The sequence below is a fragment of the Barbus barbus genome, assembly GCF_936440315.1.
Source record: "Barbus barbus genome assembly, chromosome: 20".
NCBI lineage: Eukaryota > Metazoa > Chordata > Actinopteri > Cypriniformes > Cyprinidae > Barbus > Barbus barbus.
This window is the reverse complement of record NC_136748.1, coordinates 10,829,216-10,845,964: the sequence shown is the minus strand read 5'-3', so window position 1 is coordinate 10,845,964 and position 16,749 is coordinate 10,829,216. Positions and strand designations below refer to the sequence as shown.

The 16,749-nt window shown below is 37.1% G+C and overlaps 1 protein-coding gene across 2 annotated transcripts; it reads right to left on the bottom strand.

Moving 5' to 3' along the window:
- Positions 1-1,951: 1,951 nt before the first annotated feature.
- Positions 1,952-9,835, bottom strand: LOC306886239 (paired box protein Pax-9-like). 2 transcript variants are annotated; one of them, XM_079443189.1, is made up of 4 exons: positions 9,655-9,835; positions 8,545-9,177; positions 6,252-6,391; positions 1,970-3,045 (listed from the first exon to the last, which is right to left on the bottom strand). In XM_079443189.1, the coding sequence occupies exons 1-4, from the start codon at positions 9,656-9,658 to the stop codon at positions 2,791-2,793; spliced, it is 1,032 nt and encodes a 343-aa protein (XP_079299315.1). In that variant the 5' UTR covers positions 9,659-9,835; the 3' UTR covers positions 1,970-2,790. The 2 variants fall into 2 exon arrangements, with proteins under 2 accessions (XP_079299316.1, XP_079299315.1); XM_079443190.1 differs by lacking the exon at positions 6,252-6,391 and having other exon boundaries at positions 1,952-3,045; positions 8,545-9,249; positions 9,655-9,833.
- Between the last annotated feature and the right edge of the window lie 6,914 nt (positions 9,836-16,749).

The following is a 16,749-nucleotide window of genomic DNA, read 5'->3' as shown; positions in this document are numbered from 1 at the left end:
TACTGTTCTAGTACACAAGGGAAAACAGTCTGCTTATGGTCAGACGGCCTTTAAAATCAAGCTAGCACCTCGGCCCGGTCCACCCACAGCCCCTGTGCAGTGTTACGGTGCTCCGTGCTCCTGTCTTCAGCCTGATTGCACACAGTCAGCTAAAGATAACCATGTGACATTTGACTTGACTTTCCATAGGAATTAATTCTAAACAGATGTGGGCGCGTGAGCAAGCGTGTTTTCACTTTCCTCCGTTTCAATGGTGGCTTTAAGATTAAGGTGTTTGTCATGTTTCCTCCTGTCATGACTGTACGTGTGCTGCGCCGCCCTGAAAAAATACACTTTTTCTGTTATTTCAAAAACTTCCCAGTGATTTTTAAATTAGATTAATCGCCACGTTTTATGGCTTTTTTTGACTGTACGTTATTATGCGTGTCAAACTCCCAGTTGTAATGAACCAAAGTGTCATGGCTTTTCTCAAATAGGCCAGTCTTGCTGTGTTCTCTGTAGGTCCGGTCTTTGTTTTGAGAGGTTTTTTACGTCTGTTGACCCTTTATTAAATGAACGACTGTGATATGTGCATCCAGTCGATGCATTTGTAATGTCAGCAAAGCCAACGTCCGTATCAATGCCGTCAGAGTAGGAAAATGGCATTCAAAGCTGTTCATTTGAATAGAATAGGGTCTGGGGAGTTTGTCTGGTGCATTGTGACGTGATGATGCCCTCTGTGTGGTGGTTTCGTGTCTGCCTTTTTGGTGGTTTATATGTGTTCAAAACAGCACCTCGATCCCGAAGCAACGGTCCGTGACCACGGGGTTGGGGTGAAAGTGTTTTCCAAGTCAAATCAGCAGCAGTGCCTGCCAGAAGGACTGTTTGCGCTGCAACATGTGGGGATCTGTGTATATCGTAACGTTAAGGACAGAGAGCGTGTGTTTGTGAATTTTTGGCATGGAGGTTGTGTGTTTGTGGAGGTTGGGATTTCTGAATATAAATGTATTTTGTTGTGTTTGTCATGTTTTAAACATTACATGGAGCTCAATGCCATGTCTTTCATTTTTATGTTGTTTTGGACCACAAAAAAAGGAGGCAGTGGGTGTTTAAACAGTGGGGAACCTTTGCCCCATTATGACATGCAGCCCACAATGATATAAGCTTTTCCTTTCTCTCATAACTTTATTGTTTCACATCAGCTCTGACTTTAGACAAAGCTCAGAGGCAACAGCGCTCAGGAATGTGTGGCCATTCATGTAACACCTGAGTTAAAGGCCTTGCAATGGTGTTTGTGCATTCATGTTGCTGCATGTTTGTGTGTTTTTTTCTCTCTTGCTGGGTATATAGAACTTCAAATACATTCTTTGTTGAGTGCATAAATTCAAGTTAATTAAAAAACAAATAAATTAAGGCATTTGTGTCTACCATTCATCATGCACGGTATTTATTTTTGATAGGTTTATTTATTATATATATATATATATATATATATATATATATGTATACATATATATTGCGCTATTAAATTGATCACATTAGACACTACTTTTTGTAAAACCAGAGACTTTTTTATCTGGCTGCTCTCCATCACCATTCAAGTGTCAGAAAATCTAATTCTGCTCAAATTTCGTCTTCGTATAAATGACATTCATCTACTAAGTTAATAGCAATTGTTTAACGCATTGTTTTTTAATGGGATGAGACTGTAATCTTTGATTTCATCATTTCATAGCAGAGATTATTTTTAAGGATATAATAAATATACTGATAAATAAAAAATAAACTTATTATTTACAGCAACACTAAATGTACTACCCTTTTTAAGTCGTAGTAATAATAGAAATTATTAGTATTTATAGTATCGGTATTAGTAGTAGTAGTAGAAGTGGTATAGTATATAGTGGAAATGTCATTAATAATTTTTCTTCAGAATTAAAGTAGGCGACAAAATAAATAATGAAATAAAATAATATTCAACGGGTTTTTACACGTCTCTTTTAATAAGATACATTCAATTTCATTGTGCAATGTCTGGAGGTGTGCAGCTTCACTGATCATTAATGTTGCATGAATGAATGCTCCTGTTGTCAGAATGTGCGTCAATGTCCCACATGATGCCTCTTCTCCCTGGTGCTGTGTCAAATGCACTTCATTCAACGTACCTTACAATCTAATAAATAAATGTAGTAACTTTTCCCAGGAGCTCTGGCATACAGTATTAGTGAAGTGAAACTGGTATCCAAAAAGACAAAAATGTGATTTTTATCAAAAACATTAAAAAAACAAAGCAGAACATCTAAACATTAGAGATTTTTAACACCCTGAAAAAACATTTAAATGCAAACTGGTCAATGGTTTTACATGAGATTTGCTTATTCAATCATTTTCTCGGAAACATACAAGAACAACATATTCACAGAGAAGCACCAAAATTGAACTCGGGCTAGTGATGACGCAGTTTCATGAGGAATGGCCACCACTATCAGGAGCAAGTGCACTGCACACCATTGCTGATGTTCTTTACTGCTAAATCCTCCGCTCAGATCAGATCTGACTGGACGGCCTTTGCATATCCTCACTCTTGTTCTTTTGTCCTGTGCAAGTGAGAGATGCTGATATGGGGCAAGAGAATGTGGGCATACAGAATGGCTCATCTGACAAGTCTTTTATAAATATTGTGAAGCGATAAAGCTCGGTCCATCTAGAGAGAGCCAGGAAGGTGTTGTGTTTTGCCCCATCTCTCTCGTTCTCTGTTGTTGCCTTTCCGTTCTGTTCTTTGAACCCCCCCCCCCCGTGCTCCTAGTACAGTCACAGGGCCGAGGCAGCAACCGAATGGACGAAGTCTCGTGTGGCAGCCGAGCTCTTGAAGGCCAGCGGGGTGGTGATGTCACAGCTGTGGGGAGAGAGAGCACTGCCATTGGGCGGCTGCCATGTGGGGCCGGTCACATAGGCCGACGTGGTGCCGCTGTACCCCATGTAGGGTGACACTTGGGTGGGAGGGTGGTAAGGATGGATGCTGGGAGCTGTGACATAACTGTTCACTGTGGGCAATCCATTCGGCGTCTGAAAACAGAGAGCAGTCAGCGTAAGACTTGTGGCCGCAGACCACACACGGCCTTTGAGATGAGCATAAAGATATCACGACAGCGAGGATAAGATTGTGATGTGTGAATGTTAAAAACAGAAAGGGAGATTTTCTTGCAGAGTCTGAGACTGGAGATAAAGGACAAGATATTAAAAGATTTGACGGAAATGGAAAAGCTATATGAAGGGAGATGCAAGAGCAGGAATGTCTTTAACCCTTTGGCAGAATGTCAATATCAGTTCAGGATGAGAGGAATTCACCAAGGCTTTTCTACATAAAGGAAGAAATTCTGAGGCAGGGTGGTCTCTGACTACTGGAAATGTTTTCCGCAGATGAAATCCCCTTTGTTGCAGAGTTAGGATTTGCCTATGATTTTCTCATTATGACACTCTTGACCCCTAGCACTAGCACACCCGTGTACATACATACATGTATATGGTATTCATTCAATTTTTAATTCATTACTTAAGCAGCGTAGAAAATAACCTATTTGCATTCTGCCACAATTTATCTTGAATGATTCAAGTCATGCATGATCTAATAATTAAGGCCATAGCAGATTATGGTCAAGCTTGACATAAAAAAGAAAAACTTTGAAGATGTTACACTTCTTATTAAGAATTCACAAGGAGTTTGTTTTCTCAAGTAAAGGCGTATGTGTATAGTGTAGCCTAACAGCGTAAAGTATGTGCCATACAGCCATATGAACATTTTCAGGCGGCTGTTTTATTAGCTTGTTTCAGTATGATTTTTCCTCAGATGATCTGATGTACTTTTTACACATCGTTAACAAAGTGTTATAATTTACCAAGCTCAAAATCCAATAGTCGGAATTCATGAGCCCTAAACCACTGCGCGAACAGAAGAAAAAAAATGTATCGATTCCAAAATGTTAGATAATTACATATTTGTGCTAAGGGTATATTTTGCACCAGCATTTGTGAGTTGTTGTGTATTGCGGTATATTGCCAAATAAATATTTGTGTTGTCTCACTTAGGAGTTGACTAAAATAAGAGGTGACAAATTATTTAAAAATGATTTATTTCAATCGTTAGCTGTATTATAGGTGTTGCTATACTGAACAGATCATCAGTTTCTCAATTATCGTTTTTTATGACATCACAGATAATACAGTATTATAACGTTAAATAAAGTAAGTCATCTTTTATCCTCGGATGTTTTTATCTATTGCGTTTGTTTATGATCTGTTATTGTCTGGAGGATTCAAATAATAGACATATCGCGCTATGCTTTAAGGTTTAGATAAATATAGTATTTGATATTTGAATAAAAGTTTTCGAAATAAGGCTAATAATGCTCAGTAAATTGAATATTTAATATCAGTCTACACCTTAATTCACTGCACAGTAAATGTAAATGAAATGTATCGGTTTAGTTCGGTTATGAGAGACGCATAACAAATCAATTTTTATTAAAATCGTGTGAATGACGATACATTTTCAATATCCCTTCTTGGTTTTTATTTATTTATTTTTTTGTTTCAAGCTATCGGGCTTTCTGACAGAAACAAATAACTTCTATAAGCCACAGTGATTTATCTATTTACTGTCCTCATTTATTGCGTAATCCAGCCTGACTCGTGATATCTGATCATTAATCCAAGATGACAGACTCAAACATTCATGCGTCAGTGCTATTCATCATCTATCCGAAGGTTACAATCTTCATTTCTTAAGCAAACTACACTCTTAATTTTTTTAGGTTTCAATCAGTACGCGCATAATTTACGCCAAAACAATGTTTCAGCAAGATTTATTCCATCGTATTCCACGACACATAAATCTCTAAGACCCACAACAAACGATTAGTCAATCTGTTTGTTGCTGCCTAGCAGTGCGTGAATAAATAATTCAGCTTCTGCACCGGATGGCACGCGCGCACTCTCCCCTCTCATCCAAGCGCACGAGCAGCCAGACACTGGTGCAGGAGATTCTTGACAAATATAAAAACATTTGTCTTTTACTGTCGCTACGGCGCAAGTGTGCAGAACAACCAGCCACGACCCAAAGGAGTTTCCATAATAGCATGTTAATAATAACAATCGTGATAATGATGGAAATATCTATCCGAGTATTGCTCTAATGTAAAACAGGTATAAGGGGTTTAGCAATCCAAAAGTTTCTGGTGAATATAAGAATGGGCGAATAGAAAAAACATGTAATAACGTTTAAGTACACGTGTTTATTAAAGCATATTAGAATGCATATTTATTGAGTATGGAGCGTTGGCTTCAAGTGTAAATGTGCATTAAAAACAAAGATAGACATTTTTAATATTTATTTATTGTTTGTTATATTTTACATTTTTGTAGGCTATGTAAAGCAAATGTTTAAAGCTTTAATGAAAGATATTAAGTTACTGATAACACAACAATTTTAAAACTGAACTGTATAATAATCATAAACTGATTGATTAAAAATAACTAATTATATTTAACCTTATTGTTGTTCTATTTTGGGTAAACACGGGTTACATATAAATCGTAAATCATTGATCTGGACAAAATCATTTTCTTAAGAAAAAAACAAAAATTCGTGAAATCACAGGAAAAAAAAACATATTTTGACTATGTAGTAAAATAAACGTTTATGACAAGTAAACGCATAGTTCAAGTAGCCTATATGTCTCTTAATCAGAAAAGAACAGGATAAGAAATATTGGTTAATGTTTAAAAACTATGCAAAATATTGGATCAAAACATGTATTACAAATGTATTTGTCACACACTCAGTATTACGCTCTCAAAAAAGCATTGAGGAATATGAATACATTTTGATTCGGGGGTATTGTACGCGTAAACCTTGCACCATGCAAAAGCTTCGTGGTCATGCCTTCTCAACAACTGTGCGAAAACAGACACAAGTAGGCTAAATAGTGTCGTTCATTTTATTCAAATTAAAATGTCAGATACTACATTTAATTTGTAAATACTTCTAAGAAAATGAAACGACCCACACTCTGCACAAGGCCTCATATGCCCGCCCACGCCAAAGAAACACACTCGCATATTCTGTTACACACACACACACACACGGAATTAAGAGAGAGAAAAAAGTTATGGAATTTTGACTATTAATTTGCTGAATCAGGTTTTCTTTTTTCCCCTGCTCCTTCCAGATTTGATTTGATTGGTTTTACGTTTAACATAGGAGGCTTCTTTACCTGTGTGTATTTTGCTTCAGGTTCTAAGTGAGGCTTATCCACACCATTGACTAGTGGAGAGTTCGCTGGTGAAAAATTACTCCAGTTAATAGCTCTCCATTCTTCTAGTTTGGCGCTGGGAAAGGACGGACTGTCACTAACTGGGGGGCAAAACAGAGACATGGAAGACTGGAGTCAGACAGGGCAAGCGTGGGGAGAAGAACTTATTCAGGACAGTCTGCTGCACTGCCAACCATCTCAAACTCACCATACTCACTAAACACAAAAAAATGGTGTGTCACGTGTATGCATATATATTAACAGCGTGCAGTCTGTTCCGTAAAAAAAAGCTCAAACACGTTTTTCATAAGCAAGTTATGATCGTAGTGACGTAATGGTAACATGTTTTAAATTAAATAAAGAAAATATATGAAGAGTTTATTTTGCAAAATCAGATAACTGCTAATTATTGTGTTAATTAGCTGTTATTTTTTAACCTAGTCAAAATAACCCAACTGCAGTTTGATTGAGATTAATTGGAATGCACAATGCACAATGAAAAAACATGATTTCTGAGAACTGTTAAAAACGGAGTTATCTGTTTTTTGCAAATTAACTCTTCATATTGTCCTTATATGTCGCATATATATGATGCGGAAGAGATATCAAAATTTGGATTTATGTAGTTCATTCATCAGATGAAGCTTATAGTGTCATGGAGTCCTTCGGAACATTTACCCAAAGTCTTCCTGGGAGGACAAATTAGATTTACTTTAACCGTTTCCCCTTTGTGCCTGATGGATATTATATTATGCACGGTTCCTAAAGTTTGAAATTGGAAAAGCAAGCCCACCAGTGTTGTAACCTGAGAGGGCCACAAAGTAGATTTCCCCCCGTCTTCACGGAATCTGTGTGTCTTTGTATTGTTTCACAAGGTATAAACAGGAATACGCAATAACGATGCCATACTGTGATGGAGTTTCGTGCAAATGCATTGCACGAGATCAATTTAGTTTTAAATAGGTCGATTAGGGTAAACAAATCTACAGTTACATAGACCAAATTTAATTAAAATGCATACTTAGCATGAAGACCAGATGATGTCTGAGCATGACCAACCATTACTCAGTGTCTCTGTGTGTGTGTGTGTGTGTGTGTGTGTGTGTTAGAGAGAGAGAGTGAGAGAGAGTAGCTATTGGTTGCAACCGAACTCTAAATGATGACAAACTGTCCAAAAGTTCGCGGCACGCATTCTTCCTGTCAAACCGTCCTTGAAAGTATGTGTTTGTGGATATTTTTCGGTGTTTGCTTCAACTAATGTTTTGGTGAAACGGTTGCACGCGACACCTTATTAATTGTAGCCAACAGCATACTTTATTTAGGTTTTCAAAAGCTTCCCTAAACATCTGTAAATAATTCAGAAATGCATTAATGGTTCATAAAGGCCGCCTATACGCAAAATCCCCGTCTGCGTTTGAAACATTATTGTCAACATTGCCCTTGAAAATAGGTAAAGAACTAGAGTTAAACAGGACAGGCTGCGGCCTTCACACTTTACTGTACAAACACACCACATACAACAGACAAACCGATTTTAAAGACTGATTCCATTTCCATGAAATCGACATCTCTTAGATTCATTTCATCTAAGATTCCTTTAACTATTGCTTAAAAGAAATCATGACATTAATTGTAAAATGTTTCGACGTGAATTCAAGTAATGCGTTGCTTAAGATGGTTACTGAAAAAGCACAACATTGCTGTGTAAACATTTGCAAGAAAACCTAAATTGTTTTGTGAGGAGCTGAGACGTAAATGTTGGCCTAGTCTTGTAACACACTGTTATGAACACCTAATTTAATTTATTTTTTGCTCTGCTGCGCCGAGTTTTCGTTGTCCAAAATAATCCACATCCGCTGCCTAATTATTACTAAAAAACTTAAACCATCTGTTTCAATGCAAACGTGGGGCTTCTGCACAAATCCCAGCACGCTGTTTGCATCATCACACCTCGCTGTAAAAAAACAAAAAACTTTGCATTTTTACTTTTTTTTGAGGACCCTCCGATGCATGATAAATAAAATAATTCAGTTAAATAAAAATGATTTTGGATAGCTTAATAATCTTATGTTTTGACCCTTCCATCACAACCAAAATGTCTCTTTTAATTTTTTCTCTATTGCGCACAAACATACACAGTCTCTCTCACACACACACACACTTTTGACAGGCCTGAGAACGACTTTTCGCATGCCCCCACACGCACTCACATGGACAAGGACTTTATTTTACCAAAAACTAAGAGGATGCTTACTTTGCTGCTCCGTTATTGATCGAATGCCCAGAATATCTGTAACAGAATGAGAGGAAGGCCATATCCTATGCATTGCCATGTGTCCAGGAAGAGTGGGCATGCCAGGCGGAGTTGGTACTTTAGTCCCAGTGGCTCCGATCGGAGTTGGATAGGAGTACAGGTGGTTGTAAGGTAGGGTGGGTTGAGGCTGAGGATGAGGGGCCTGTTTGCTCGACTCATACTGGTTGTGTTGAGACAGATTTCCGATCTTGTTGCGGAGAATCCTACTAATCGAGCTGACAGAGGGTAGATTGAATTTATCACACACACCGTCTGCAAGCAGTCTGTCTCGAATCTCCCAAGCGAAAATGCCGGGGTCCCGTTGCTTGTAAGTCCTAATGTGCTTGACTACGGTTGGGGTCGTGACCCTGGGTTTACTGCCGCCAATTGCGCCGGGAAGTATTGAGCCGGTTTCGTTGTACCGAGCCAGAATCTTGCTCACACAGCCGTGAGAGACGCGGAGCTGCCTGCTGATGTCGCAAGGCCTGATGCCCAGCTGCGCCAGCTCTACTATCCTGAGCCGGATGGCATTGGGTAGGGGTCTTCCGTTCACAAAAACACCGCCTAGCTGGTTCACCTCCCCAAAGGCTGGCTCTAGTGATGCAGATATATGAAGAAAAAAGAATTGCATAAAACATCAGATTTTTACCAGGCCCTGAACCGCGTCTGAAAAAAAAAAAACTTATGGATAAATGTTTCGGTAAGATTAGCCTACTCTTTATCGGCTGTTTATATTTGCATTGAATCAAATATTGAAGTTTATGTTCAGTTTAATGTTTCAGTTTATTGCATTGACTGGAACAAATTCTTTAAACAGAAAAAAACACAAAGTTACTACATTCTTTAACACGTAGGTCATAATAAACGAAATTGCGCATTAAGTAGGCTAGTTTTGGACGCTCGAGGCAAAGTGCCATTCTGTTTCCCGAAATGACCGTCAAAGCATCAGTCGATTTAAAAGTTTGAGTCGAGACCTGGATCATACGTTACTAAATTGTCTAACCCATTTTTCCCCCAAAAGTGTTTATGCATGCCGTTCCCATGTGGGAAAACATGAAATATGGACCTTACCCATTGCGTTAAGCCTCCCGATGAAAAAAGAAAATTCACTGTGCTGTGCTTTTCTGATCTGTTCCGAGTCCAGTTTAGCTGATTTTTATTGCACCGAAGCCGATGTGGATGAAAATTAAGCGTCCGAGACGGATGCGATGCCGATTAGTTGCAAGAGAAGAAAATTCGCCTTCTGTTTCCTGATGGCAGGGCGCACAGGCTTACATTTCAATCCCAGAAAATGATGGGCTGGCCCTTTACACATGTCTCCAAAACGAGGTGCTGCCAGCCAATCAAACCGCGTGTTTCTTCCATGTTCTTTTTCTATTGGCTGACAAGTTTGACTTGACAGGCGCTTGCACTGGCTCGCTTTTGAACTAGTGGACAGGGTTACCCGAGTGTTGGGTTTCTTTTTAGACAGATCTAAGGATGGTAAGTGTTTGAAACATTGCACTGTAATTTAAATCATAAAAGCATAAATTCAAATTATTTCGTCGACTAAAACAAGGGAGAAATTAGCAGGGCAGTATTTTTAAACTGTGATTTATCTGATGTCATTTAAATTGCTCTTAATACGCGTCCGATTTATTAAGTGGTTTGAGTAATAATGATTACAAACGACATCTTTATAAATGCATTTTCATTTTGTCGTATAGCCTAGTTCCAGAACCAACATTTAGACTTGCTGTTTTCGATCTAAAGAAGAAAAAAGAAGGGCTTAAACAAGTGACCATGGAACAGTCCCAAAAGTCGCTCTACGTTAATGTTTTTTAGCATTATTTAACATTTAGGCCTACCTGATTCTTTACATAAAAAATTCATAACACATGGCCTTTTCTGCCACAATGTAGTCACTCTGCGAAAATATGAAGATTTTAAAAATATGAAGGCTATTATTTTCATTGGATTATGTTTCCATGGCAAAGCAATCACGGACGAATGAAGTCTTTGTAAAGGAGACAAACGACTTATTTGTTAAAAGGATAAATATAGTCTGGTTTATGTGTGATGCTGAGGATACCAATAGGCTAAATGTGAGCTATCATTAATAACATCATTAACAAACTGACCTAATGTTAAAGAAGTATATATTTAAATAAATAAATCAATTATTTTACAGTTTTAATTATAATGTGTTTTCGGTAGGCTAAATGGTTGGTACACATAGGCTATATGAAACATGCAAAAAAAAAAACGGGCATATAGTCTACATATGTTATTAAATACATGTGTTAGTATATAATACGTTTTGTGTTGAGGCCTACAGGATTTGAAAACCCTTTTACAGTTGTCAGGTGTAGAAAAGTAAGGTATTGTTTAGCTGCGTTCGGGCCTGTTTGAACACTGTGAGAGATAGTGGGATGTTATTTGTATTATTGTTGCTTCCTGTTTAGTCAAGAGACTTGAGCCCTTTCATGGTCTCCTCTATCAGCGTTTGGTTTTCTCTTACTGTTCAGAGTATTTCTAACTCAAATCTCACTGAGGGCTTTCTTAGTTCGAATCTAAAAGCGAACTAGTTTTTTTTCCACCACAAACTTCGTGTGGATAAAAAAAACGAACTGGTGTTCATTTATGGGCATTTTAGCCTTGTTCCAAAAAGTAATTAAACTGCAATGCTCACGTTCTCTAAGCATTTCCTACAGCATAGAAATATGTTTTCATCTGGGCTGGTTTTTAAGGCCCTTCTCCTGTGAGTCGCTACTCAAAGCGATTCCTATTTGTTGAAATGCCTTAAATCCCTCAAATAACTACGTTTCCAATCGATCTATGAAGGCCATTCAAAACATTTGCATTATTCTAATCAGACTCTTACTTTCTGAAGAACTACCTCCAAAGTAAACACCTTAGGTTTGGCTTGTTTGTGGCTTCGGACAAACAAATGTGGAGTAGGGAACTCCAAAAGAAAGTGGTCGCATGCTGTGTTTAGGTGAAGGGTCTCAGGAGACGCATACATCGAAAGAAAAAATATGATGACTATTCTCTAGATTAACTTTTGGGATATCGTAAAGCATGTTAATAGGTTTAGTTTACTCGCTGTATTTATTGTTTTCTTGCTGTGATTGCAGAAGGAGAGCATAAATCCCGCGCACTGCTGACCACTGAAAGATAGAGAAAGGGGTGCGTTAATGAGGTGTGAAGCCTGCTTCTGCAACACTTTCAGACTTTCGTGGGAGAGACCCACATGATATTAGACTCTACAGTGGCTTTCCAAGACACTGTGAACTTCTTGGAAATAGTCCACGAATTAATTATGATAACAAAGTATAATCATAAACGTAGTATTCCGCGATAGAAGCAATGACAGTATATCCAAAATTGTATGCAATATTTTTAAAGGAATAGTATTGAAACAAGTAGGAATAGAGTAATTACAAAGGATATTCCTTTATGATTTCATGCTGCTTTTTATAATGGGAGATTTAGATGGAATATTTACATAGGATACCTGATAAGACCCAATTTAGAAACGCTATTAAGCAATTTAAAATCAATTTCACATTATTCGTTTATTTATAATTTCTAGGTATATAGGCAACTATAGCTAATACGAAAGCGCACGATTCTATTTCATGTTAGAAAGCCGATTTGTAATTATAAAAATGTATCACTTCTGGCATCGGTTCTTATTTATAATTTGTTTGTTGGTTGCAGTTTACTTTCAGCTTGAGCTGCGCAGACTGGTCAGAATAATAATATTTATTTCTATGACGTTCTGTGTCTTTCTTCTGAAGATTTAAAGGGATCGTTCACCCCACCTTCTTGTTGTTCCAAACTTGTTTGATTTTTGATTTTTTTCTGCGGAACACGAAAGAAGACACTTCAAAGAATGTTGGTAACCAAAGAGTTTTGGTAACATTGACATTGATTTTTATGGACAGACAAAACACTGAGACATTCCTCAAAATATCTTATTTTGTTTTCCACCTAAGAAATAAAGTCATGCAGGTTTGGAATGAGTAAATGATGGCAGAAATTCATTTTGGGTGAACAATCTCTTTAGGTTTACAAACGTGAGATGGTTCACAGCACGTCAGTTCAAGACAAACTATTTCAGCACTCCGCGCAACGCATCCTACCAGCACGCTTTATTAATACATCTACATGTTTATGTGGTTCTCAGTATTTCTAGGACGATGAATGTTTTATAGGCTAGTTAAACGATCTTGAATATTTTTCATACAGGTGATGGGTTATATTTCCCTATGACACACCCCAAATTTATGAATAATCGTTTGTGCTAATTTCAGACCACAGCTCGAACTCTTTTTCTGTCGGAAATGTGCGCGAGAGTCACAAGTGCAGCTCACAGCTCAAAATTTTTCTTATTCGTCGCAATAGCATTCCATCATCCTGTCCTACTTGGGGAAAAACATATGCATTTATAAAATTAATATTCTTATTAAATATTATTATACATGGTAATAAAAGCCACTTGTGTGGTCTACAGAAAAAAACAGCGCTTTAATTGTAATAATAATAATAGTAGTAATAATAATAATCGTAATAACACAATTTTATTATTATTATTTAACAAAAATAGTTAATTTAATGAATCTGTATAATACAAAGAAGCCAAGTTCATGCGCTTCATCTTAAAGACTGGTCGCACATGACACATGGTCCGAGAGGGTGGAAGTCAGAAGTTTATTTTCACTCATTACACACATCTCAGCTCCCATGAGCTCATTACTCTTGAAAGCATCTGACCCTCTGATAGTAACGACTTTGAACATTAAGACTAGTTAATCTCGTTTTAAGAAGCACGCTTCAAGAATTTCATGACCAGAAATGAAGAATGTGGCAATGATTTCAATCATCTCCTCTTCTCTGTGTTCTTTAGTATAAAGCCGATGCCATCAGTCAATATGTTTCCGACTGTGGGGGGCCATGATGAGAAGATATTCCTAAAACGTGACGGATGAACGCAAAAGAAAATAGGTGATTCTGCGACGAGCATGCAGAGTATACTATTTACGTTATAGCTAATAAAATAATCGAAAAGATCCATTGTTTTGAGCTTACTTGAGGGGCTACAGTGTTTTGATACGGTCTTGAACATTCATCTTCAAACGGAACGGAAAGTGCATGGTTCGAGTCAGTGTCATCCACTTTTTAGACCAATGTGATTGTTATGTGTATCACTAGATACCAGTGGAGACACCAAGTGTTTACCCACCTCTAAAGAAACATTAGCAGCGGTTACTAACATATCTTTATTTATACACTCGTCTCGGTTGTTTTTGCCTGGAACATTAGCTCGGGTGTGTTGTGAAAAATAGCTTTCAGCGACAGCCCAGAAATATATGTAGCCTACTATTTCACCGAGGGAAAAAAATGGCCATGGTTTCGCATGATCATTTGACAAGCTATCATTGGCCTTCTGACGATTGTGATTGGAGAATTCCGCTAATAATGTCAAAAATATCTTAATATTTCATATATAGTCATGGAAGTGTGCATTGTATAAAGAAGATTTTCTTTGCTAAGAGCAAAATGTTCACTTATTTCAGGATTATTTGATTAACTGATATAGCCTATAATTGGCGCAAAGAAACATCATTTTTGGAGGAAAAGCAGTTTTATACTATATAAAACTGCATATGACTTGACATTTTACTTGTAATTTAAGCATACTTTCTTACGGAAGTTCTCTAGAAAAACATAGATCATTGATTGGTTTAATGTTTCTTTAGGTTTTGTTTGGTTCAAAGTTTATTTAAAAAGTTACCAATCTTATGCTTAGCCTATGCAATAATATTCTATTTCCCGAAAAGACAAATCGCCTGCCGCTAATTATGCGTATCTTCACAAAAGTTCCCATTTATCATTATTACAACATCATTCTAATTCTTGTCATTCATAACACATCTCGTCCTAATAATTATGTAAACTTGGGTTATGTTAATGTGTCATTTTAATTTGGGTGTCAATCAAATGTCATTGCCTAAATCAAAACAATAGGCTTCTGGGTCTACCACAAAAAATAAATAAACAAATAAATAAAAAGATGGAAAAAAAGCTATCAGTTAGGCCTACCGTGGGCTGATGACGAGATGAGTCACAAGAACGCTGAAAAAAGTGGGCCCAGTTTTTTTCTATATGGTCACTTTCAATACAGCATGCCACAAGCATCGATAACATTGTTTTATACGAGTTCTTTAAAAAGTTTTCAAAACATTAGCTAAGTTAATGGGAACAATAATAATAATAATAATAATAATTTAAATAAGACATTAAACCAATCAATTATCTAAGTTGTTACGGAGTAAAAATCTTTTTAAAAGTTTAAAACATTGTGGCATAAATTATTTTTAAACATGTCTGGATTACATTACTCAATGGTTATTTACAATTTAAAAGGATCAACTGATAACCATAACTTTTATCTACCAAATGGTTTTGACACCATTAAACTGCTTTGCCAGTTAACACCTCTAAAGGTTGACTGCTTCTGTAACTTAAATCCGGCCGTAATGAGGACTTTTGCAGATTAACGATGGGTGTTTTAGGGCCAGAGCGGGATTTAGAGGACAAAACCAACAATATTTACGATAGTTTAAAGCATCGATCACATCGACAGCTTTTAGTTTCTCCACCTGTGCTTGATTAGCATTAAAGATTACATTCCAGACTAGTTCACCCTTCTTTTTTTACATAAAAAAATTTACACGATGGTTTTCATTCTATATTTCATATTTATGCATAATTACGAGTTGGGATGAGACTGTGTTAAATTACGACAGATGGACACAGGCGGACAACTGCATAATTCAACTAAAATGCTGAATAGGCCTATCCCACAGTCAAATTTAAAATGTTGCACGCCCTTTAATTTTTTATCTTCATTTCCATCTTGTCTTTACGTTTGTACCACTATAGAGATCATCAAGAAGCCTTTAATTTTGAATTTGTTTTTCAAAGGCATGATGGTGTAATTTTGACATTCTTCCAAAAAATTCAAATAAAAAAATCAGATAGCATGCCTCAGTTTCTACTTCATTGAGCCTCTTTATTGTAGCATAGGAAAACTGTTGCCATTTTAGCATTTAATCCGGTTCCATTTAACATCTCCAAGGTGAGACGATGATGGGTAAGTAGCTCCCTCTGCTGTTCACTTTTCGTTATTACCTAGATGAGAAAGAGTATTGGTCCTGCACACAGGACAATAGGCCTACAATTTCACTTTATGTTGTTTATCATTGCATGCAAAAAAAGTTTTATCGTGCATAGAGAGATTAATCATGTTCACATAAAAAGGGAGCCAGTGAAACTAAAATTGTGTTGATTTAAGTTGCAGAAAGAGTACAAAACACTGTGACCACTCACAGATTTCAGAACTGTTGTGCTATGCTTATTTAGGGACAGTAATGGGCCACTTAGTTAACTAGTGGCCATACCCGAAACTCCCTCCTGTCATATACTGCATATAAATCTACATAAACTGCAGAAAAAATACAAGCATATATACTTGCAGTGTATACAAGCAAGCAAGCAAACGCGTAAAACTAAAAACTGAACTCATCATACCTTACTACAGGGTTGTACAGGAAAACATTTGTTACTGTATGATACAATACGTCGTATTGTCGTATTTGATATACAGTTGAAGACCACAGAAGATTCAACTTCTTTCAGGCAACAGTGTTTCTCAATCCGGTCCTGGAGCACCCCCAAAAGGTGATTCGTATTACAATAAACCGTAAAAGTGCATGCATTGTCTGGTTGAATTATTAAGCAAATTTACGGGCAACTAATTAACAGGTAGGTTCCAGCATTATGCGGTCTTATTCTCAAACTACTAGGCTACTTTTTTGCGTTCAGTCTGGTAAATTACATTTTTCTTTAATAGCGAATAAATATAAAAAGTTGTAATGTGAAGAAATTGCCATTTTTGTCACACCATGAACAGACAGTGGCGTCTTCATAATGAATGCATGGAGAAATGAAGAGATCATAATAATTGTGATGGGCTATACCTTATAGGCCCATTGAAAACCGTTGTAGAATTAGTGCTGTGCATTGAATGGCTGGCTCATCGTTTTCTAAGTTGCACCTAAATTATTACAAAATAATTATATTACTTCCTATTAAAACAGGAAGTTTGGGCAAGGCGTA

Bases quoted from the DNA above. Each gene is read 5' to 3' on its own strand.
- LOC306886239 (XM_079443189.1), bottom strand. The intron at 6,392-8,544 runs GTAAGCATCCTC...TTTGCCCCCCAG, and splicing joins ATCAATAACGGAGCAGCAAA to TTAGTGACAGTCCGTCCTTT. The intron at 3,046-6,251 runs GTAAAGAAGCCT...CTCTGTTTTCAG, and splicing joins CTGAAGCAAAATACACACAG to ACGCCGAATGGATTGCCCAC.